This window comes from Equus przewalskii, chromosome 15 (assembly GCF_037783145.1).
Source record: "Equus przewalskii isolate Varuska chromosome 15, EquPr2, whole genome shotgun sequence".
NCBI lineage: Eukaryota > Metazoa > Chordata > Mammalia > Perissodactyla > Equidae > Equus > Equus przewalskii.
In genome coordinates this window covers 77,815,450-77,840,642 of record NC_091845.1, presented here as the reverse complement: position 1 = coordinate 77,840,642, position 25,193 = coordinate 77,815,450, and the positions used below count along the sequence as shown (strand labels likewise).

Genomic DNA, 25,193 nt, shown 5'->3' with positions numbered 1-25,193 from the left:
TTTAATGCCAAAAAACACACATAATTGATTTTCAAACAGCCCGAATATCTTCAAAGGAAAAAGTAACACCTGCTGCATGCAGAGCCTGTCTTGAGGGCTTTCTTGCCCCTTCCGTGGGCTCGTAAACCTGTGCAGCGTGAGAACCCAGATGGTACCAGAGCAGACTGGCCTTTGTGTTGACCCTTTTAACTGAGCGACCTTTCATGTTATATTCATAATAAATGTGGATGCAGGTAAATACTGGTCATATAACACAATTCTGTTTGTCCCTCCCCAACCCCTTCGTTTTGTTTTAGGGGTTTTTTGTTGTTTGTTTGTTTGTGTTTGTTTTTGCAGATCTTTTCACAGATGCTGATGAGACTGAAAAAATGGCCAAAAGTTTGGAAGATTCTGAAGGAGTTTATTTTGTTCCATCTTTTAGTGGATTGCAGGTATTTTTTTTAAGTTAATGGCAATTACAAACATTTCTCTCCTCATACCTGCACTCAAAATTATGTATCTGCCACTCACTCACCTGAAGGTTCCGGCCTAGAGGAGAACTAAGGTGAGGGGACCTTCTGGGCCTGAGGCCGGTGCTTTGACCTTGTGTGCATTCCATGGGGAGCAGAGCAAATTTAGCGGCTTCTGCTCAGAACTCCGTCCCTGTGGAAACTAAAAGTTGGCAGGCTTATCATAGGACTTTTACAGAAGACCTAGGATTACTTTATCATCAACAAAAATAGCCATTTCCCAGTGGGGGAAAAACATCAGTACATTGGCATTCTTTACTTAGAGGAAGCATACCATTGAGAATTAGGAAAGTAGTGTTTAGGCACACACATACAAATATATGTGTATGTATGCTTTGCAGTTATTTATCTGTAAGTTTCATTAACTTCTAAAAAATCAAAATTTCTTTTGGTTAACTCTTGTGGTGGAGTGTTGGTTACTTTGCCTAATAAAAAAGTGAACCCAGTAAAAGACTTGATCTTGTAATATTTTATTTTGTGTTTAACTGAAAGATCTGTGGATGCTGCCTCTAATTTTAGCATATTGTTACAAAGACTTTTTAAAACTGTTTTCAGGTATATTATTACTAACAAAATCGTTTTTTGGGGGGAAAGCTTATACTAGTCCTTTTACTCCTCCTCTAAATATTTTTTCTTTTCAAAAAATAAAAAATTTTGAGCCAGCCCTGATGGGCTGTGGTTCCACACTGGGCATGGAACCACACCACTCGTCTGTCAGTAGCCGTGCTGTGGCCGCGGCTCACACAGAAGAGCCAGAAGAACTTACAACTGTACACAACTATGTACTGGGGCTTTGTGGGAGAAAGGAAGAAAAAAGGAGAAAGATTGGCAACAGGTATTAGCTTAGGGCAAATCTTCCCCTACAAAAAAATAAAATGATTTTCCTTGCTTCTAGTCCATCCCATACTCAGGCAATCAGTTATGAAAAGTCCAAAATTTGAAAATTTGTATAATGTAGAAACTGGTGAAAAAAGAATTAGATTAAGTGTTTTAAGTCTCTAAAAATGTAATATCTCCAAACTAGATTATTAAATTAGCATTATTTTAATATCTGTAATAATTTCCTCTTATATTCTTATCCTAAAGGCCTACAAGTTTATAAATGATGTAGATTGCATTGTATCCTCTTGGGGTGATGTGAGGCAGTTAAATAGCATTCATGATGGGACAAGGGCTGAGGCATATTTGTCTGATGGAGGTTCCAGGAAGATATTAGATGAGTAATTGTCATCAGCAAAAGTAGGATTTAATTAGGCTGCTATGTATGAAAAATGTGCTAGGGGACTTAGTAGTGACTGTATCTTGGCAACTCTGTCTTTAACTTCTCCATCAATTCATATGCTTGTAAAATATATGGTAAAACAAAGCATTGCTAAAGCTCTGAAGATTAGGAAAAGCTACCACAGATGTAGTTTGTAATTTCCCATTGATAACAAAATGTCCCTGTCCTGCCACGATTGCAACCTGGCCGTATGTTGATGTCATGAGCAGGGAGGACTGGAGACCAAATATTTCCCAGTGTGAAATGAAACTCTTGACTGGAAACTGAAAGTAAATTCATACAACGATAGTGTGTTGATAGGAAGCTGTTTGGAGAAGAGGACGGAGATCACCTAGAAGTTGCCTGTGTCAACAACCAGAGAAAACGCGGGAGAGAGGAGTGGCAGGGAGGGAGGAAAGGAAGGGGTGTCAAGTGTTTGTGATACTGCCTTTAATTTTAGAATATTGTTGCAGCGTAGATAATGGGGGGCAAGATATTAAAGGCTCAATTTCTCAAGGGACATTCGAGGAATTTTGAGTGGGAAAGTCTGCGGCAGCCACTTCAGGGAATGGCAGAGGAGGTGGGGTGGAGCATGGGGGGATACATTGGGGTGGCATCAATTGGTACAGCCATTGTGGCTTTGCTCTACAGAGCTGTGGTTTGGGGAGGAGAATGCTAACGTAGAGTATCTGTGACAGATAGTGGAGGCAAGACTCTCTCAGTGGTTGTCTACTTCATGTTAAAGTTACTGAGGTGATGGCGGCAGTAGGATGGACAGGACTGTGAGCCAAGTGCCAGTCCTTAGAGGATGAGGAGTCATGCTCCAATGAGGGTTCTTAGGTTTGCAAGGAACGGGCTTGCTTAGGCTGCCCCTGAGGGAGCTGGGGGTGCACATCCTCCTGAGGCCTGGCGTTGGGAAGGAGTCTGCAACTGATGCACAGTTCTTACTGTTCTTCTTTGCGGTCCTGCTTCTCTGTGAGTCTGCTCTTCCCTTCTTGTTACCAGCTTTGCTCTGTGTCCTTTCTTCCTTGTGACTTCTACTTAATCATCATTATTTTCCTTGTAGTTTCTGCTTCTTCACAATTTGGAAATACACACAACCTTCTTCCACCTTGTGTATCCTTTAACTTCAGATCCCACTGTTGATGATCTTTTTTTTGGTGTTTCCCAGTTCATGTTTCCAGGGGAGGGGATCTGATTGGACCACCTTGTCTTTTCGAGCTCTGGAGACTTTGAGTTGGTTATGTTCACCCCTACAGTTGTGATGGTGCGGTGGGACTAGGGCATGAGACATGGCTGCTGTAGACAACAGGGCCTGTGGGTTCAAGCAGTTTTCTTAGAAGGGCATGTGGCCAGCAAGTACTGTGAACACTGTCTCTCATTCTGTGAGTGCCTGGGACGTCTGAGTGGTGGTAAAGGTGAAGGGAGATGTGGAACAATGTTGATGCGGACCTAAGCAAGTGTGGGGGAAGGGAAGTGTCTCTAACGGTAGGTGCATAGTGGCCCAGAGTGGTCATGGGAAGTTGGTACAGGGTCCTCTGGTCCCTGTGGCAAGGAAGCCTGAGAGACCCCTCCACTGAAAAGCCATTTGCCCAGCACAGAGCCAAGTATGTTACAGCAAGCACAACATAAGTGGAGGGAACTTCTCAGAATTGGTTAAGGGTTAGGGAAATTTATTTACAATAGAAGGAACTGTTCTCCTGTCTCTTTCCTTGTGAGATGCAAGCTCTGGCAGGGATCTTTATTTTTCATCTTCTTGTCACAGAATTGTCCTGCATTTCTGGGGACACAAAGATGAATACAAACTTCATCTGCTGAATATATAATTCTAGCTCAAGATTTTGGCTCTTTTAAAGACAGATTTTAGGCTGGGTCATTTTTTATTTTAGGCAATAAGACTATTAAATAGCTAGGAAATAGAAGAGTTTAGTTTGAATGTCTGACAACATGTTGGGTGTAAGTTTTGACACTGAGAAACACATTTTTTTTGCATTATAGTTTTTTGTTTTAATTCTAACTTATATCCACAAAAAGCCACTCTACATAGTAAACAATTTTAGCATAAAAACTTTACATTTGGAGAAAAGAGGAAATACTAGGATTGCTTTGCATTTTCCTCATTTATAAAGCTAGGCATTTAATAATTTGTTACCCTGTGCCCTTTTCTTGGGATGAGCCCAAAGAGGAGGTCCAGCTAAGTCCAGTGTCTGAATACAAACTTCATCTAATAGTTAACATGTTTTGGGCTATCATTTATTTTAAAACTACTGAACTCTAAATAAGCACTCTTTTCCTAACATGGCTATGTTTTTATTATATAATATGTCTTCAACTCTGTAGATACAATTTAGAACAGCAATAATATATTCTTACTATCTGTCACTTTAGGCTCCATTAAATGACCCGTGTGCATGTGCCTCTTTTATGGGTTTGAAGCCTTCCACCAGTAAATACCATCTTGTACGAGCAATACTGGAGTCAATAGCTTTCAGGTACCCAAACCTGCCCTAAACGACTTCCACATACAGCAGTGCCATTTCCTTTTATTCATTTCTACTAAACTAAGAAATTTCAGTGTTTATACCTTTAGTTTAATTCATACTGTATATAATATAATCTGTTTTTATTGCTCATTTCCTTAGCATCTCTTTTTTTTTTCCATATCTAATGATACCAGTACCGCTTAGATTTGATATCTGAGAAGTGAATGATTTTAAAAAATATCCAATTTCTTAAGCATAACAGATTCAAAATTTGGACTTTCAAATATTTGTATATTTTTATTCAGGAAGGAGAATTCTAACTAATAATGGTTCTATTATACTCAAAGATCGAGTCACCAAAATTATTCTTTATGTATATTTCTCTGTGGTCTTTTTGTTATGGGGCAGATGTAGCTTATTAAAATTAAGAATGTGGCTGTCATAAATATGGAAAATTTGTAATGTTTAAAATAAAATTTTCTGTTATTGTGAAATGATTATTTTTATATTTGATGACTTCTACTAGATGTTATTTATGGTATGTCATCTTAATAGCTCTCTGGCAAATGGATGCTTGCTTTCAATTTTTATTTTTAGGAATAGTAATAGATTAAACTTAGTCCTAAAATAAAAATTATGCTCTTTTGTATCAGGATGAGAAGAGCAAGCCCTGAGCCTCTTATGTATTTGAGCATCTGTTTATGACTTCAAGTTAGCATAATATATTTCTTTAATAGTTTCTTTTGTATATTTTATAAATATGTAATAAAACCCACAATTTTTATTTTTCTAGATTGAAAAAAAATAGAGAATTATCATGATATGCATTTCCTCTAAATAGTTACCTTGTTTTTTTTAACTAGAAACAAACAGTTATATGAGTTGATGCAGAAAGAGATCCATATTCCGGTAAGAAAAATCCGGTATGTAAGCTTTATTTCTAATAGATTTAATTAGAAATTAGAAGTAAGTAGTAGCTGCTATTAGTATTTTCATCGTTATAATTATTCAGGGTTTCAAAAAGAACTTATACCTAGCTTCTTTGCGGCAAAATTCTTGGTCATAGGAATTTGGAGAGAAGAAGAAAACTAGTTTTGGATTTATGGAGAATATAGGACACTGCAGAATTTGGGAGGATCATAGCACCCATATGTGTATTATAAAGATTTTGAAAATCTCTTGTTGGGGTCTGTGGCTATCCTTTTGGCAGGGAAGCAGCAAATTTTCTTTGCTGGAATGTCTAAATGAGTTTTTATGTTGGCTTAGTTCACTTGGCCTATTTTGAACTAGTCCCAGGACAAATAAGGCAGATGGGAAAACTGATGGCAGGAATAAGGAAAAATATTTAAAGGTTACCTAGTAATATCCTCTATCTTCAGGTCAATGCTAAGTGATATAATTTTGGAATTAAAAAATTAAAAAATAAAATCAAGGCTCTAAAAAAATATGTGGCCCATTTAGAAAGATTTATTAATGGTTTTGTGCTTTTGTTGCAGTAATTTATCTCAAATCTTTTGCTCCTCGCAGGGCAGATGGAGGAGTTTGTAAGAACAGTTTTGTCATGCAGATGACGTCCGACCTGATTAATGAGAGTATAGACAGGCCCGTCCACGTTGACATGTCGTGCCTGGGTGCAGCTTCGCTAGCTGGCCTTGCTGTTGGTATGTGTGGATTTTATAAAAGTGACAGCTTTCTTGCAAACTGTTTCTAACAGGTAGCATTTCTCCTCCCAAATCACAAAATTATAGAGAGGTTCTGGAAAGCCTTAGTGCCCATTTAAGCTCCGTACACGTCTGCATGTTGCTCACAAAATACTCCTATGAGCTCCCTGTGGGTGGGTCCCTTTGCACCTCTTCCATCCTTGCTTCACTCCTTCAGTCAGAAGTATGAGGTGAGGACAGTTCATTCTCAACTGCTTTAGCCTTCAGCAAGGAAGGGTCACTGGGTAAATCTGAGTAGATAGGCTTGTCTTTGGCATTAGAAACCACTCCATTCTTTTATTTATTGAACAACTTTTGTTGAGTACCCTGCTATATGACAGTCACTGCTAGGAATAAAGAGTTTAACAGACATAGACCCTGCTGTGGGACTCTCTGGTGGGCGCAATCAGACAAATCAACCGCTTATCAAACTTGGTGTGATAAACCCACTGAACAGCCGTAGTATCAAGCAAGTGGTGTAGGCTTCCCAGAGGAGGCAACGTATAGCTCAACTTTGAAGGGGTTAGCAGACAGCTGGGTGAGGAGAGGCTAAGAGGTGAGTGATCCATTAGAGAAAGCAGGTCATGGAGAGGTACCAGCCCATTCCGGTTACGGTGAGTGCAGGAGAGGAGGCTGGAGAAGGTATAGAGGTCCGGTTGTGGTGGACTCCTCATGAGGAGGACTTTGCACTTGATCTTGAAGGCGTTGGAAAGCACTGAAAAATTCTAAGCGGGGTTAGGGACCTGGACAGATCTGCATTTGAACAGATCACTTTGGCAGTTAGTGAAAGGATTAGTTGGGAGGGGAAAGAATGGAAGTGGGGAGGCTAATTAGGGGGCTCCCTAGGGAGCAGGATGATGCTTTGGGACACCGGGAGTATTTTAACGTGTTCCTATATGGAAGAGACGAGTGTGCAAAACAGGATATTTTACAGTTAGAAGTTTTAGGCTAATATTTTGCATATTAAAGTTACAAATCCAAAAAAGCGTGAAACCTTGGTAAGTTCAACTTAAAACTTTATTCTCCTAAAAATCTGTCAATTTAAAATAAAATCAATACATTCATTTCCATTTGTTCATTGATTAACATTTGATTAATTCAAGTTGAAGAAAATAACTTTCTTTTAAATAATTCCCATTTACACATATTGTTAAATTCCTTTGTATATTTCAACTCTTTTAAATGTAACATAGTTGATTTTCTTTTCATAATTTCACATGCCTAACTGAGCAAACTTATAACCGTAACAAGAAAAATCTTCTGAAGTACTTAAACAACTCCTGCAAATTTAATAAATTAAACTTATAATTACACTGAATCAAATTCTCACACTCTAATATTGTTTATAAGGTTAATCAAATTCTTCTACACTTTTCACCTTCTAAGACTAATGTCAGATTCTCTTCACATTTAAAATACTTTAAATAACAAACACATGCAAGTTATTCTTACGTACAACATAGTGGCTTGAGTTTTATCTACTGGATTATATCTATATTTAATTTCAAAACTTTTCAATACAAAGGTGCTTTACTAACTAAGGGGAGCAGTTTTATCTTCTCAGAAAAGCTAAGATTTCTGGTTGGATTGCTTCTCTCTCAGAAATTTGAGACCTGAAGGCTATGCACATTGTCTGTGTTTTTGAAATTCACCCAGAAACTGGGGTCTATTTGATACATATTTAATAAAATGACTTTTAAAAATATGTATGTCTTAAAGTATAAATAATAAATTCTGGAAATAAGGATTTTAAGAACATATTTATTTTCATGACTAGATTTATCTAACTGTAGTATACTAGTAAAAACTATTTTTAGTCGTTTAAAAACTTCTATAAATTAATTAATATCTTTAAATATAGATAGTCTAAATGCTGACTTTGTAAATAGAAAGAATGTGACCTGACAGAAAATTTTAGAAGAAAGAATTTTATATGTCACCTTTATTGGTGAGAGACAATATGCTTCGTGCAGGCTTATCAGTGCTCTCAGTACTTCAGAGTAGGCGAGAGGTATCAAGTGTGTTAACAAGACACCTCGACCGTTTCAGACTACTTATGATCACAGTTATGAATGTGTTTTCTTGCTGCTTTTTATTATAAAGCACATGATCCTCTTTGTAAAGAACAGTATATGCCAGAACTACAATATTATCTTGAACTAGAATTTAAATTAACTTGCGTGAAATGCAGCAACTTGAAAAAGAAAGTATTATATTAATTCTCAACTTTGAATTTTATGTATATCCCAGGGAGTTGCCTTCTTCCTCAAGATATATGACAAAAATCTTAATTTATCTTTGGCTTTTTTAGTTGTACAAAAATAAAATATACTATTTCTCACTTTTTTTTTCTTAGTAGCAAGTCATGAAATTAAATAAAACCACAGGGTGTGGTTGCTCTAGAAATGATTCATGCCCTGCCACACAGGGGTACAGCTGACAGTTAGAAACCAGAAGATTTTAAAATCCTGGTGTATTTGTTCTCAGGGATAGTCAGTCTAACAAAAATAAACAGCAACAAAATATTTTGGATTGTCTTTTAAAATAATAACTTTGCACCAATTCACATAGGTTTGTGGATAAACTTTATGGACTCGTTGTTTGCCTTAAAATTTGAGAATAATTTTTTCACCTATAGGGTTTTGGACTGACAAGGAGGAACTAAAGCAACTGAGGCAGAGTGAAATGGTTTTCAAGCCGCAGAAGAAATGGCAAGAATATGAAATGAGTATGGAAAACTGGGTCAAGGCCGTGAAACGCTCCATGAATTGGTATAACAAGACATAGCAGTATGCGGAAAGAATAAAACTGTGGATGGCTGGTTGTTGTGACACGCAGATGGGGCAAAGCTCAGGGATAACCAATACAATGATGACTGAGCAGAGAAGGTTTAAAATGAGTTTTGCAACCTGAGAGAAAAAGCATTGCTTTTTTGAAACAAAACAAAACGAAAAAACCCTCATTTAAAAAAATCCAAACCTTGGTGAGATTGTAAGGCAACAATACCTCAAAACTTTTTATCTTCTGTTTTGTAGCAAATTCCAAAGGACATTAACCATTTCGAACCATATTTTGACAGTTATGGGTCCTTCTTTTTTACTGGGTCAGTGGTACATATGAGGATAATTGTTTACTCTCTTTGAGTTAATAGTTCTGGGTCAAGCACCATGCACATTTTGCTCCAAAATTATGTGAAAAGTATTCCTTTAATTCTTTAAAATTAAGTGGGCTACTCAAAGCCATACAGCTAAAAAGAAAGAATAACTGAGGAAATGTGGAATTTTGAAACATGAATATTTTATATTTAAAGCCATAATTGTTCAATGTTATATCTAAATATGCACTCAATATGTCCTTCTCAGGCTTATTTCTTAGTCAAGTCTTTCCTTTTTTGGGCTTAAAGACACTGCCTTAATTGTTCCTTGTTTAGCTGAAATCTGAGCATTCTTTATGTATCGAAAAACATTGAAAAAGTAATTCTGGTTAATGAAACTAAAAAGGGTATTCATCCATAAGGAACAAGAAGAGACTATATTTTTCCTTCTCAAATAGAGTTTCTTTCAAAAACTTCTGCTAAAGCATAACATCCCATTTTTTACTAAATGCAGGTAGTAAGTATAATTCTTGCCTTTCCTCTCCTGTTGTTTTTCGTTCTCAGTTGGCAAGATGCTTGCATAAATGTGTTTGTTTCTATTAGGTGCCTAACTGACAGAGCTTTATTTGAAGAAAGTACCCTAGTTTATTGGTGACTTAAGAATTGCCTTCATTGGGGTATTTCACTTGTCCAGGTATCTTTTTGTTTTTGTCCAGTCTGCTCCACTCTGAGATACGTGCAGTGGGTAGCTGACAGAGGTGGTGGGAGTCACTCATGTTAGTGGCTGTCCTTTGGCTGCTGAGCCAGACATGCCCAGAGAGGAGCGGGGACAGTTCTGCGTCCTCAGACTTTCCTGATAGAAACATGAATAGGAGTAAGAGTTGTGAGCAGCTTCAGGCCAGGTGTAAAATTGTCCTAACGCAGTCGACCACCTTCCAGCCTGCTCTCCTGTTATTTGCCCATCCCTCCATTTGGGCTAGGTTCCTTTTGATTTGCAGCAATAATGAATTTATTTCCCTCTTGGTCAGCTTTATCACATAACATCCTACTATTGTAGAGCTAGCTGTTAAATGATAACACAGTAAAGAAGTGACTGTTACAGAGAATGTTGTTGCTGTCGTATATGTCCACTTCAGAGACAGAGATGATAGCACTGGGGCTCAAGTTGCATTTCTGCAAATTCCATCTTGGTGAGCTTTGTTTTCTCAAATTATTAAAATGTTTTGAGGGAGTCACTATAGCAAATATATAGTATTAACTCTATTAATTAAGATTTGGAAATATTTTTGTTAACTGGAGGTGTTTGGTTTACTCTAACAAGTCAGATCCTATTATGTAGATATCTCCTCCTTTTCATTTTTTGTTTTTTACATCCTTTTTACAAAGCTTAGTGGCCAGTTTGTTTTTTTATCAAAATCATGAAAGCTGCTATCTTGTTTTACTATTTCTTATAGATCCTGCTTCTCAGCAGGTATGATTTCATAGGAAATAATTCTTTTTGTATTAAGATACACTGAAGTGTAATATTATTAATACCTAAAAGTTTGTTAGCTCATCTCTTTTCTATGTTGTTCTTTCTAATCATAAAACCACAAAATAAAGAAAAATATCTTTTAGATACTATGGGAAAATAACTTTGGATATCTCTCTTGGAATTGAGCATCTCCTCAAAAATTAGGGGCTAATTTTTTTTTCTTTTGTTAGTCTAGAGGTTAATCTTTATTTTTAATATTTCTGGCTGTTTTTAGTGACACGATTTAGTAAATCTTTTGTCAGGTTTGACGTAAATCAGAAATGTGGCCATGTTTGCTTTTGTGGTTGTAGAAACAGTTGATGCTCAAAATCAATTGAGCAAAACCAAATGTCCTTCCATCTTTCAAATTCACTTTTCATTTGTATGCTAATATTTGAAGTTTAAAAAAATTTCTATGCTAATGTATTTTCCCATTATGGATCTATCAGATAGTTTTAGAGGTCTGTAGCTATCTTACCAAGGAGGAGAACGTTCCTGTACAATCCTCCTTGAAGTGGTACTAATTGCTAATTACTGTAACTAATTACTGTGGACTTTACTGATTTTTAAATTTTTTATATCCAACCATGACATGGTTTCTCAACCAGAGTATTATTGACATTTTGGGACAGGTAATCCTTTTAGGGTGCTGTGCTGTGCTTTATAGGATGTTTAGCAGCATCCCTGACCTCTACTCACCAGCTCCCAGTGGCATCCCCCTAGTTGTGATGGTCAAAAATATCTCTAAACCTTGCCAAATGTCCCCTGGGAGGCAAGATCGCCCCCAGTGGAGAAGCGCTGATACATGCAAACTGTTAGACGAAAATTGAAGACTCAGTGAATGTGGAGCATCTCTCGTACTCCTTTACTCTCTGCCTCATTTTTACTTTAGGAAATGATTGTTAGCAAAAAGAGGTTGTGGAATCTTAAAAAGGGTTTCTGCTTTGCTGGCTAATGAGGTTAAAAAAATCTCATGTTGTAACTGTCTTCTGCTCTTTTCTTTTTTTTTTTAAAGACTGGCACCTGAGCTAACACCCGTTGCCAATCTTCTTTTTTCTTCTTCTTCCTTTCCCCAAAGCCGCCCAGTACATAGTTATATATTCTAGTTGTAGGTCCTTCTGGCTCTGCTATGTGGGACGGCTTGATGAGCAGTGCTAGGTCCGTGCCCAGCATCTGAACTGGCGAAACCCTGGGCCGCTGAAGTGAGCGTGCAAACTTAACTACTCGGCCATGGGGCCAGGCCCTCTTCTGCTGTTTTTAATCACCAGCCCCCATCCCCACCCCTGCATCCTCTGTGGATGAAGAAATGAGTGGGTTCCTGACTGCAGTATAGGATTAATGTATTCTGTAGATCAACTTTGATTTGATCTGTTTCGTTGCTTCCTTTTCACCTCTGAGCAAAGGAGATGACCACCCTCTCTTATCTGCCAAGCCTCCACCCAACTAGAGGGTCTCTGAAGGCAGGAACCCTGTCTCCTTCCACAGAACTCAATTCTGTGCCTTCGTATTTGTGGGATGAATTGTTACTGTATAAGGGCAACTTTTTTTGCATATACATTTTATCCTTGATGTTGCATACATTTGTTGATAGGGAGCAGCTTATATTTGTTGCAAGTAAAATACATTTTGTTGAGTTAGGAAGGACTACTGTGTTAGGGAAACTGGAATCTTCATACTGTTTATTTAAAAATTCTTCATATGTTTGTGTATTTGTGTAGAGATACACATCCATGAATACACGTAGTTATATTGACTTTCTAGGGTGTAATTGAAGCCTTTCTAGTCTCGGGTTTTATGTATTTGATGCAGATGACTAACAGGTTGAACTTAAGAACGCCAGGCACTCTGGTGTTAGAGGGAGGGAGCTTCAGAAGTAGCCCCTTCTGCAAGGGACTTATACTGGGGACCAGTCTATAATTAAAAATAATCTAGTCCAGGAGTTTAGCAAGAATTTTGTAATTCTTTGAGGAAAGACATAGCTGGACCCTGGGGTTCTTCAACTTTAAGTGATTCTGGAGTCATCCCAGAGAGAGCCTAGAAAGCTCAAATGTACCCCAAAGGATTTTGAATCCCTTTGGGAAATTTAGATCATGTTTCTCAATTAGAATTAAAAGCCCCAAACCTGGACCTGTCTGGTCCCAGAATCATCTTCTTGCACACCCGAAGCCAGGTCATCTGGGTTAAACCAGTCAAAATGGGTAACCCCAAAGAAATCAAAGAGGTGATCCAGAATCACATGGGTTTTTTAAGTTTTGAAGCTTCAAAGCCATAAATATTTTGGTACCAACGTCTATTCCAAGTCGGTGACTATATTTTCACCATATTCCCAAGATCCCCTTGCCCCTGGAGGAATGTAGGAATGAGTTTAGGAGTGAGGATGGACAGAGGCAGGAAACTGCAGAATCGTGTTTCTGAAATTCTTTGTTGTTCTGTTTCTACTGTCTTCCCCCCTTTACTATAAATTTGTTTTATTAAAATAAAGTGGGACTGTAAGATGTCTGTACAGATATCTATATTATTTAAAAAATAAATGATACAAGGTGTCCAATTTAAATGAGCCTATCTTCACAAGAAACTGCCAAACTGCTTTCCAGAGTAGCTGCACCGTTTTACATTCCGACCAGCACGGACGAGTGCTCAGTTTCTCCACATCCTCACCAGCATTTGATGTGGTCACAGTTTTTATTTAGTGGCTGCAATAGGTGTGTGTTTTTCTCATTGAGGTTTTAATTTGCATTTCCCTGATTAATAATGATGTTGAACATCTTTTCATGTGCTTTTTTGCCATCTGTTTATCCTCTTCAGTGAAATATCTGTTCATATCTTTTGCCCATTTGCTAATTGGGTTGTTTTCTAAATGAGCCATATCTTTAAATGAATATCTTTTTTTAAACTTTTTAAAAATCAGTCCAGTGACTTGAGAAGTCATTAAGTAGCATTTTCAAATCCTTCTAGGCAAAATGTATATAACATTTGAACATAATTTTATAATGTACTGAACAGAAGAGTTCTCATATTCCTTCTGTACTGATTATATGGTGTGGTACTAATACGGTATAATAGCCAAAATGTTTCAAAGATGCCTTTACTTAGATTGTAAAGTAGAGTTTACAAATATATGTTTTGTACATAGCCATCATAATGTTTCTAATCTTTTTAATTTAAAATAAGCTGATTTCTGTAAATGTTTCAGAGTGATTTTGTGGGAAATTAATTGGATATTTTCCTACTGGTGCAAAACAGTTAATATAAATTCTAATTCATATGCATCAATAAATTCATAATCTTATTTTTCTGATGTTCTTTACAAATTTCATAGTTTCATTAAATAGCCATTGAGAACCTCATAAACCATTGTTAAGATCTATAGGTAGAATCTCAGATGCACTGCAATGGAAATATTTTTCATATGTATGTGAATTTTTCCCTTGCCTCTTGTCTACTTTAACTTTTGGATTTGTTTTTACATTTTACCTGGAAATTCTTATTTAATACTGTTTCCTGTGTGGGTTTCTGCACATTAATAAGGTCACAGAGAAATAAGGCTATGTTAACTACAGTTGTGACTCAAGGTAAATTTGGACTTAATATGGCTAGAGAAGAAAAGTTTTCTATAACCCTACCTCTTTAGATCCTGTTTCGGCTTATTATGCTACATTCTACGTTCTTGCACAAGGGAACACTAGAGAACAAGGTTAATTCTTTGTGGTGGGAAAAAGATGATATAATCTGTTGTGAAAATACACTGTATTTTTAAATATTTAGAAAGATTTTAAGTAACTGGAGAAAAGATAATTTCAAACACTAATATGATGGAATTAACCTGGCAGCTGTTAAAAATCCCTTCTGAAAATTATTTAAAATTATTTTGGAAACTACACTGAAACAGTGAATAACTGATCTATACATATTGTATATTAAAGCCGTTTTTATTTAGTGTTCCTCTGTTCATTGCTTCAGGTTCGCACACGTATATGGTGACATCCATATGGTGGAGGACTCAGTTGGACAATGTAGATTCCATCCCCTGGCCACAGTGGAGCCTATTACTGCCTCTGAGCCTGTGGTGGTATTCCATAGTAGGAAATTTGAAGATGATAAATATTGAGTTATTAGAAGAAAAGATGGGGTTTGGTTTTAATTTTTAGTTCAAAGAATGTAATAGTCTAAATGAGAAGGACCAAGAAGAAGGGCACTCCAGCATCACTCCAGAGGGATTAAGGGCAAGGATTACTGCCCCCATTCCACAGAAGGGAACTCAGGTCTAGGGAGGGGCAGCAAGATGGCAAGTGTCACTCCAGCAAAGACAAAGCCAGGCCTGGAATCCAGGTCTTGACCCATGGGCAGCTTTTCCCTGTACTCAACTCCTCCTGACCTGTCTGTCTGCCCTAGTGCTGCTGCCTCAGGCGCCTTCAGCCTCAACCCCCACCTCTCACCACACTCAGCGGCCCAGCCTCACCATGTGGAAACAGTGCCTCTTCTTGTATTTCATGTACTGGAGGTGGTACTCGCAGAGCCAGAGCTTGGGCTGTTTCCCACAGTCTTCAGGGAACAGCAAGAAGTAGCAGGCATCGATTTCACAGTTCCCCATGTGGATCTTGTCCACATGCTTCACCTTGGTGATCTCTGGGCAAGGTGGGAGTCGAGGGCAGCAGATGGCTCAGCTGGGGCAAGGAAGGCAGAAGGGAAGGAGTACCTGCAGTCAGGACCCCTGCCCCGGCTGACCGCCTCATGTTTGTTCTCCAGGGCTGCTGTCATGGGGTCCATCTCTGGGCAAGGAAAGAGCAGTGGACAGAGGTGAACAGAAGTGGTGGTCAGGCCGTCCCTCCCCTGTCCCAGAACCAGTGCTTCCCTCCTGTCTTCCAGACCTCATCCCCCTACGAATATTTAACTTATTTTACCTGGTTTTGAAGCTGGCTGGTCCAAGCTCCTCTCCTGTCTGCCCACCCACCCATATAGCCCAGATGTCTCTGATGCCCGATTTGGACCTCTTGCCACTAGGATCAGGAGGTGTGGATCCAGTCCAGTCCTGGGATTGATAAGAGCTTCTCCTGTGCAATGGGATTGATCCAGTTCTGCCAAAGTTGCTGTGAGACAGATGAAATAATGGATCTTGTCTTCCATGCCCATAACAGAAACTGGTGCCGACTCCCCAGTGTGCCTGGGCCTCCTTCCTGAGCACCAGATGCAAGGAGCTGCCTGCCCATGGGACTGCTCCCAGAGGTCCCTCCACAGGCACATCAGACTCTAGAGGTCCAGAAGGGAGTTCAACCTTTCCTCCCTGCAAACCTCTTCCTCCTGGTTTTTATTCCTTATACCTCACATAAGCCGTGTATTCCTTTCACCTCACATTCTATATTTTTAGGATGAATAAAGTATTTTATCATAAAAAGGACTTTAGATTTGATGTTAAGAAGAGGTTACTTTTATTAAGGATGCCCGCGAAATCCTTTTACTGCCCTAACCAAGTCATTCCAGAAATGGACTGAGAAGGTTGTGTCCCTCACTGAGGATACTCCAAGTCTTTGATTCTACTCCACCCTATTAATGTGATTAAACTGTACATAATAGGACTGTCTCTGGAAGACAAGGCTCTCACATTTTTCTCTTAAGAGTTTTTTCTTTTGTCAGTCACTGGATGGATTAGGGGCTGTGAGAACAGGATACTTAAGAAAAATATCTGCAGTTGTCCAGACAGCTACAGATCTTTTTGTATGATAAAAAGATTTCACTAAGGACCTTGTCACTCAAAGTGTGGTGTTTGGGGAAGCAGCACCCATTGGGAGCTTGTTGGAAACGCAAACTCGACACCTCACCTCAGACCTACTGAGTGTGAATTTTAATAAGATCTCCAAGGGATTCCTGTGCACATTACAGTTAGAGGCGCTGGTCCAGGAGTCCTACAGCTCCACCTACAGAAAGAGCATCCAGCTCCAGGAGAGGGGCAGCCCATGGAAATTCCTCAGGTTGAATGTATCAGATCTCTCTGTCATGGTCCTCTCTTTGTTGACCTGTATATTTACAAATGAGACGACTTATTTATGCTTCTCTCCACTTGCCAACTGTGCGGGGTTGTGGCGCTCTTCTCCATTCAATAAAAACTTTCTGAGCTTCTCTTAAGCACTGAGGATGTGGTAATGAGTAGGATGACTGGCCTGAATCTCAGGGAGCTTACAGTCTGATGGGGTACAGATACCAAGTGACTAATCAGAAGTTTGGTGAATGTTAGAAAGACAAGCAGAATTTTGTGGGGAAAAGAGCTGGAGAGGAGTCAGAGGAAGCTTTTCTGGAGAAAGTCTAAGCTCAGGTGAGAAGGCACATGTAGGTAAGGTGCGGGTGAACCGGGAGATTGCTCCGAGCACAAGGAATACCCATGAACGGAGCTCTTTGAACATTTATGTTTGTACTTCCAATGCCTCGCACTGTTCTTGGCATACAGTAAGTGCTTAATAACGGTTTGCTGAATCAGTAAGTGTTCCGTCATGTTTCAGACATCTACTCGCTGGCATTGGAGATGGTGGAAGCTTCATTTTCCTTTTCAAAGGAAACAAGATCCCTTAATGGGGAAATGAGAAGGAAGAGAGAAAGCTGAGTGTTGTGCAAATTGCTAAATTGGAACTGTGAGTGGGAATGAAAAATTGATTTACATGAATTTTCCTCCCTGAAGCAACTCGACAATTTATTCTGTTCTGGAGAATTTTCAGTTTTTGGCTTCAAAACCAAGCTGTTTCTTCTTCTGAATTTCTTGGCCTGCTGTGAAACTAGCATTTAGCGTCTTTTACAGCAAACCCTGATTAGGTCATGGAAATTCACAGCTAGATCAAACCAGTATATGGAAAATTTGAAACTTCACTGCTCACTTTACTTCGTGGTATTGGAAGTTGTTACGAAAGACTGATTTTTAAATCATTTTTTTCAAAAATAGTGAATATTCGTGAGTGATAATAATTGCCATCATTTATTGAACACAACAGTGTGTGTTACATAGCAAAATCCTCATATTAACTCTACAAGAGAGTAAGTTGAGCCATATGAAAATTGCCAAATATTAGCAATTTCGTAGAATTCAACTTAATATTAACTTCAGATTCTCACCTTAGAAACATATAAATAGGTTAGAGAATCTCTGATACCCATAGCCTTACTCCAAAATTTAGTACTGAGTTTTCCTCGTAAAGAGATCCCGAGTGAGTTACGGTTCCTTAGTAACATCCACCCCTCTGACCTCCATTAGCCCAGCGCTCTGTGTCTACCTCTGTTATGGTCGTTTACACGTCGTACTGAGGTGGTTTACCATCCATCTTCTCTGCTAGATGGAGTTCCTTAAGGGTGGAGGTTTTGTCTGTATTGCTCATTTTTTAAAAATTTTTTATTTTTCCTTCTTCTCCTCAAAGCCCCCCAGTACATAGTTGTGTATTCTGGTCGTGGGTCCTTCTAGTTGTGGCATGTGGGATGCCGCCTCAGCCTGCCTTTACGACTGGTGCCATGTCCGCGCCCAGGATTGGAACTGGCGAAATCCAGGGCCGCCCAAGCGGAGCGCGCGAACTTAACCACTTGGCCACAGGCTGGCCCCTGTATTGCTCGTTTTTGTATCTTTGTGCCTAGAGTGTGTGAAAAGCATTTGTTAAATTGAAACTTTAACAAAATTTCTTGGAAATTAAATAAATACTATTGATTTATGACTGGAAAGTGTACTCACTTTTGCGTTTTTGAATCAGTCCGAGGAGTATTTGGCGTTCTTGAACTCCTAGGACTTTTACCTATGTACAACTATGCAGAAATTGTCTCTCCAGTCCCCTCCAGAGAAAGGTCCAAAGGTGCTCTCACTTCCTTTAGGTATTTACTTAAATGGCACCTTTTATGCCGCCTTCCCCGAGCACCCTATTTAAGGCAAGCCGTCCCTCAAACACCTTCTTTGCTTAAGGTTTTCCCCGTAGCATGTATCAGCACGTAACATAGTTTATATTTGGCTTATTTCTTTTTCATATTGTTTTTCCCACCCAACTAAAATGTAAGCGCACATGATTTTTCACATAGGCAGAGAATTAATAGACAAAATGTTTTAATATTGAACTAAATGGACAGATATTTCGGGGTGTGGGCACTGCGATTTTCTCTTCAAGTTTCCATGTGACATAGTGACCTGGCTGGTTGGATCCCACTTGCCAAGGTAGTGAAGAACCCACATCCCTAGTGGTCTCTAACCAATTATCTGAATAATTACGGGGTGTCCCACACTTGGCCTCACACGTGGCCTCACAGTCAATCGTCCCCATGCCCCTCCTCGCGGCTCTCGGGGGCGACCCCTCTAAAGGCCTGGGGACCGAGACGTAACCGCCCTAGTTTCCCTCTTTCTAAGAGAGGTGGGGTTTTCCTGCTTCGGCCTTGGGCGATAAGGGCGGATGAGAAAGTCAAGAGTCCCACCCAAGCTCGGGGGAGCGGGGGAAGGGCGTGCCTACAAATTTTAGGCCTCAGGCCTGCAGATGGGTCGTCCGGGGAGCGAGGCGGCGGGGTCCCTTCGGGGGACCCATTAGGCATCCGGGGTGGGCCACCCGGGGCTGGGCAGAGCGCTGAGGCCCCGCCCCTCCACCTCAGCCCCCTCCTCTCCTCGGGAAGGGGCGGGGTTTGTTTACTCCTTGCACGCACCGCCGGCCCTGCCAATCCGCGGGGAGCGGCGCCTTACGACACTCGGCCCGAGGGCCAATGGGCGCTGCCCGTGCTGCTCCGCCGCCAAAGCTCGCGCGGGGGAAGCGGGGCCGCGGCTGGGCCGGGTGAGGGCGGACGAAGCTGCTGCGCGCTCGGCTGCAGCCGCCCCGCCGCAGCTCGGCACGCGGGCGCGCCCTGACCCTTCCTCCCTGGCCAGGCCCGCGGTGCGGACCGTTCGGCGTCCGGGGGCCGCGAACTCCACGGCCTCGACTGGGCAGGCCGCCGATCTCCCGCCCCTGGCCCGAGTGCGAGTCCGCCGGGACCCGGCCGCCGCCGAGCGCGGGCGCCACGGGAGCGGCGGCGCCGAGGACGCGCCCCGGGCTCGGAAGCACAGCCCTGCGCGGCCGCCTCGTCCTCTGCAGCCGAGCGGCGGTAAGGTCCGGGGCGGGGGCACGGGCCCGCGGGCCGGGGCCTCTGGACCGGCCCGGCGCGTTCCCGGGCAGTTTTCCCTCCCTGCGCCTCCGGGCCCCCGTGTCCCCCCAGTCCCATCTGTTTATTCCCACGGCTTCTCCCAGGCCTGGCCGACTAACCCGTGCGTGTCTGGAGGGAGTCGGACACCAGAGAGCCCCCCTGACCAACACACACACACACACACACACACACACACAGCATACTGGGGGGGAGGTGACGTCCCTGAGTCACGCCTCGTGTTAGAGAGGAAGGGCTGCTTTCTACTTTCTCTGTCTCTTCAGGGCAGAAGGATGGCTTCTGAGTCTGGTTTTCTGGCTTTTCCACCTTTCGTGACCCACATGCCTCTATCTGTCTCCCTCAGGATTCTTTTAGGGTTCCAGAGCTTCGTGCGCTTGTAAGAACCTCATATTCCCCATAAGGGAACTTCTCTCTGAAGTAGAGGATCACTCTGGGCCCAGGCTCCTTTGAGAAATTCCAGAGAGCTAAGTGAAAAAAAAAACAAAAGTAAAAAGTATAAAGGTTTTTGCAGGATCTCGCAGAGAGACAGTTCAACAAAGTGGATGAGCGCTCGGCTCTGGTACCAGCTTGTGTCCCCTTGCTTTGTGTGGTCTCGGTTTCTTCGTCTGTAAAACTCCATCTACCGATTCGGGGTGTTGCAAGGAGTAGATGAGCTAATCTGTGGAACGCGTTTGGAACAAAGCTCACCACGTATTAAGTGCCCTGCATGAGTTAGGCATTTTCACTATTGACTGCTATGAATGCTGGTTCAGAAAAGTTCCCTGTATTGTTTCTCTTTTTCTCTTGAAACGGTTAACAGGCTCATCTCTTTCCATATTCAGTGCTGAAGCTCCCTTTGAATACTTTTCTCTTCCTCGTTCTATCTCAGAGGGCTCGGACTCCCTGTCCCACTTATTTGCTCTCTTTTTAGTAAGTCAGTAGCTCATTCTCTTCCTTCCCCTTTCGCCCCCAAATCTTAGTTTTGTGTTTTTTCATTTCACTTCTGTAGCCTAACTTTTTCTGGGCCACTTTTGTTTTCTCTTAATGGTTTGAAATCATCTTCACCTAATAAATATAGTGAAGTTATTCATATGCCTTATATACAGTGTAATCATGACCCTGTCTCTGTTCAAAATTAAATATAAAATAATTTAGTTGTTCTGATATTGCATGTTCCTTTTCCATTTCACTGATATCCTATAATTTAGCCAAAGCTTTATCACTATCCTATATCTTTGATAGCAGTGTCCATTCTCAAGTAGCACCAGGAGAAAAATCAAATGCCTAGACCCCGGATTCTGTCACACTTGTGTACTGGCTCTGGATGCATTTGTTATTTATTAGAACATCTTGTGCCTGGAACTAGAGTCTAGTCTCATGGCAGACATGGTGTCTGTGGCACTGTTCTGGCAGTACAGCTGCAGTTTCAGCAGTGTGGCACTTACATTTGTTAAAAAAGGTTCAAGACTTATTAAACTCTTACTTTTCAGTTCTCTTTATTTCTAGTTGTCTAATCAAGAGAGAAAATGGAGTTTTTCAAGTGTATAATAATTCTTATTACCATTTTGTGGTCTTGTAACTTCACCCCCAACTCTTTTAAGTGTGTAGTCCAACTGGCACGGTCAAGTTTTTCCCTTGCAGCCAAAATTCTTGACTGTCTGAGCTGTGTCCTCGCAATAGAACTGGAAATTGGATGTAAAGATATGTTTATTCTTAATGTGGAAGGTATTTATGGATGAAAATTATACACTAAAACACATCCTAAAGGACTCAAAGATTGCTTTTTATAATTAGGAATGGAAATGAGAATATGCATTTGCTTTTTTTTTTTTCAACATGATAGAAAGACTGGCTTTGTTTTCTTGCTGTTGATGATTTGTTTATACATAATGCATGAGTTACTTATATTTACATAGCACTTCACCATTTTTAAAGTCCTTTTAGATGTATAAAAGTTTCTTAGCAAAGTAAGGAAACAGCCTGAGCCAAAATTAAATTCATGGCAAAGGTAGTGAATTAGAACCTAAGTATTCTGACATCCAGTCCATGGTTTCTTGGTCAATCTTAACAGGAACGAGGATGGAGAGGAAGAGTTTAAGGTGAAGTTTTAAAAGCAGAGGGGGGATATTTCTAATTTGGGCATTAAATGTTAGGTATTGAGTAGTACATTAGCATCTTACTTTTTATTTTTAAACTTAGGTATGTTTCTTTTAGAAGTTAAATGATAAGCCATACTATCTATGAACTTACTCATAGTCAGTTTACATTGTCCCTTGGCAAACTTTACTTTTTTTCTGACCTTGTCGTTGTATTTTAAACTCTTATTGCAGTATGTATCATAATAGATCTCAGAAGAAACTAGAAAGCCTACAGTTGAGTGTTTTTTTAGGTCATAGAATTTTAAATTGTAATGAATTTTAAGGATTATTAAATATACTTGCCTCTTCATACTTGAATCCTTTCCAGTTTAATCTGGGATACATGACTCCAGGGGTGAAGCATGAAGAGATTTAAAAGTAGATTCGTGAACTCTTGGAGATTTTATGCAAAATTTTATGCATTTGTATATTTTTCTGGAGAGAAGATTCATAGTTTCATAGTTTCTGAGGGAAAGATACTTGGACAACTAACTTTTGTAAAATTATTTCTTTTACTGAACTAGAAGTTGTCTTCACTGGTTCTAGTTCTGTCTCTTCTATATGTCAGTTTTCAAATATTTGAAGATACTTATTATATTCCACTGATTCTTTTCTTCTCTATGCAAAATATTCTCAGTCTTTAACCTCTTCTAATGATTTTGTTGTTTTAATTTGAACCTCCTTACAATACTGATGGCTTCTTTGTGGATTTCTTTCAGTTCATCCATACCTTTCTTCAAAGTGTAGTGCCCCAAATTAGATGTGAACTAGTAGAGAAGACCATAAGTCACCTGTCTGCTCTTAACGCATATGCTTTAAGATAGAGTAGATTTGCTCCTTGGGTAACCACATCACACTGTTAATTCATGATAATGTTCTGGTTAAAAAGGTGAACTCTGGGGCTAGCTTCCCTGGGTTTAAAACCTGGCCCCACAGTTTATTAGCTGGGTGACCTTGAGTAAATTATGTAAACACTTTTGGGCCTCAGTTTTCTCATCTGGAAAATGGAGTTTATAATAATACCTGTCTGGTAGGGTTGTGATAAGGAATAAATGAACCCATTATGTAAAGCATTTAGCGTGGTCCCTGGCATTAAAGTGCTATGTGTGTTACCTATTATTGATGTTGTAGTCACCCAAAATTCTTGAGTTGTTTTATCCATGCTCTCCCTCTTGTTTGTTAAGTCATGCTCTTCTGAGTCTTTAATAGCATTATTTTTTTTGTAGGACATTACATTTACCTGTACTAAATTTTGTCACATTGGTTGCAGTCTGTTGACTTTTAAGAAACCTGATTTGGGGGGCCGGCCCCGTGGTCGAGTGGTTAAGTTCATGTGCACCGCTGCAGCAGCCCAGGGCTTCGCTGGTTCGGATCCTGGGCGTGGACACGGCACCACTTGTCAGGCATGCTGAGGCGGCATCCCACATGCACAACTAGAAGGACCCACAACTAGAAAAAATATACAGCTATGTACTGGGGGGATTTGGAGAGAAAAAGCAGGGAAAAAAACTCCAAAGATTGGCAATAGTTGTTAGGTCAGGTGCCAATCTTAAAAGAAAAAAAAAAAGAAAGAAACCTGATTTGGTCATCCAATAAATAGACATTTATTTGCCCGTAGATTTGATGAACTCTAAGTTTGATAATGCTGACATTACCTTCATGCAGATCTTACTAAAATGTTGACTAGGTAGGAGTAAGAGCAGTGCTCTTTCCCTGGTACAGCCTCTCTTAAGGGTGACAAAAACTCATTAATTCTTCCATTCAAGTTGTTAGGCCAATTAGAAATCCAGCTAACTTATCATTATTCACATAAAATATTTCCAAGTTTTCACAAGGAAAATGTAAGGAACTTTAACAGTCGCCTTTCTAAACCCCAGGTAATTTTATATAGTACTTCATTTTTTAAACCCTGTCTGTTCAGTAACTGTCAGGAAAAGAGCGTTAATCTGCCATTACTTGTCCTTAATGAAACTATACTGTTTCTGGTAGCGTATGTTGGTTACTATTTTCTCTGTGTTCACAAACTTCTCTCAGGAATGATTCTAGAATCTTGTCGAGAGTTACATTTAACTTTTTACAGTAGAAGTTACTTTTAACTTCACTGAGCAGTAGTTGGCAGCAGCCTTTCTCTTTTCTTGAACAACAGTACTACATTTTTCTGTCTTGGGTCTCCAGGCACCCTCTCCTGTTCATCGTTCCGGAACAGCTGCCAACAGCTGCATGGAGATTTCCTCTAGAGGGATATACCTTGTTGAAGGTTTACTTAGAGCACTTAGGGATTTTCGTTAATCTTCTCATCCATGTTGAGCTTTGGTTTCCATTAATTCATTGATTAAATTTATTAAGTGCCCATTTGGGGGCAGGATACCAATGCGTGTTTCATCCCGTACAATCTGAAGAGCGTTTTTCTTGATGGAGCTGCCTGAAGCAAAAGCAAGACACATCCCTTTCTCTCCGTTCCTACCGTTGTTGCCATAGGCTGGGCCTCCGTTCCTTCTGTGCTGGACTACAGTAAGCTTCCTGTTGACCTTGCTTCTTCCAGTCTTTTTCTCTCTCCAATCCTTAAGCATTGTAGCCAGAGTCATCTTTGTTTTAAAAATGCATGTATCTCAGGCTGGCCCTGTGGCTGAGTGCTTAAGTCTGCACTTTCTGCTTCGGTGGCCCAGGGTTTCACTAGTTCGGATCCTGGGCGCGGACATGGCACTGCTCATCAGGCCATGCTGAGGCGGCGTCCCACATAGCACAACCAGAGGCACTCACAGCTAGAATATACAGCTATGTACAGCGGCGCGGGGGGACTTTGGGGAGGAGAAGAAGAAAAAAAAGAAGGTCGGCAACAGTTGTTAGCTCAGGTGCCAATCTTTTAAAAAAAAAACAGACCCTGGAGGTCCATCCAATTAAAAAAAAAATACATGTATCTCTTTGAAGTCTTTTTCTTCCTCATTGGAATAATCTGTAAGGATCTAATTAGATTTTTATTTTTGAGTACTTTCCAGCTCCCTTATTCTGTTTTCTGTTTAGTATCCTTTCATTTTTTAAATTTTATTTTTTTCCTTTTAAAGATTGGCACCTGAGCTAACATCTGTTGCCAATCTTCTTCTTTTTTCTTCTTCTTCTCCCCAAAGCCCCCCAGTACATTGTTGTGTGTTCTAGCTGTAGGTCCTTCTGAAGGAGAACGTGCGAACTTAACCACTCGACCATGGGGTCAGCCCCTACTATCCTTTTAAATTCAAGCCTTTTTTTTTTTCACCTTCGTTATTCGTAGGGATAATATAAACCATCAGCCAGATAGTAGGCACAGAGAAATGGTGACTCCCCAACAGCTGGTCTTTGTGTGGGTCACTCAGCAGACAGACATGCAGTGCTTACTATGTATGGGGC

The 25,193-nt window shown here is 40.3% G+C and overlaps 2 protein-coding genes across 28 annotated transcripts in view; both read left to right on the top strand.

Moving 5' to 3' along the window:
• Positions 1 to 14,496, top strand: part of GK5 (glycerol kinase 5) — a 66,847-nt gene extending 52,351 nt beyond the window's left edge. For both annotated transcript variants that reach the window (XM_070576255.1, XM_070576254.1), the window contains 5 exons: positions 337 to 431; positions 4,159 to 4,262; positions 5,117 to 5,176; positions 5,781 to 5,914; positions 8,592 to 14,496. In XM_070576255.1, coding sequence (XP_070432356.1) covers positions 337 to 431; positions 4,159 to 4,262; positions 5,117 to 5,176; positions 5,781 to 5,914; positions 8,592 to 8,740 — 542 coding nt within the window. In that variant the 3' untranslated portion in view covers positions 8,741 to 14,496. The remainder of the gene's footprint in view (positions 1 to 336; positions 432 to 4,158; positions 4,263 to 5,116; positions 5,177 to 5,780; positions 5,915 to 8,591) is intronic.
• A 4,549-nt stretch (positions 14,497 to 19,045) lies between these two features.
• Positions 19,046 to 25,193, top strand: part of TFDP2 (transcription factor Dp-2) — a 179,184-nt gene continuing 173,036 nt past the window's right edge. For 8 of the 26 annotated variants that reach the window (XM_070576224.1, XM_070576221.1, XM_070576218.1 and 5 more), the window contains exon 1: positions 19,046 to 19,638. The gene's annotated coding sequence lies outside the window, so the exon portion shown is untranslated. The remainder of the gene's footprint in view (positions 19,639 to 25,193) is intronic. The other 18 variants (XM_070576233.1, XM_070576239.1, XM_070576238.1 and 15 more) reach the window with 12 other exon arrangements.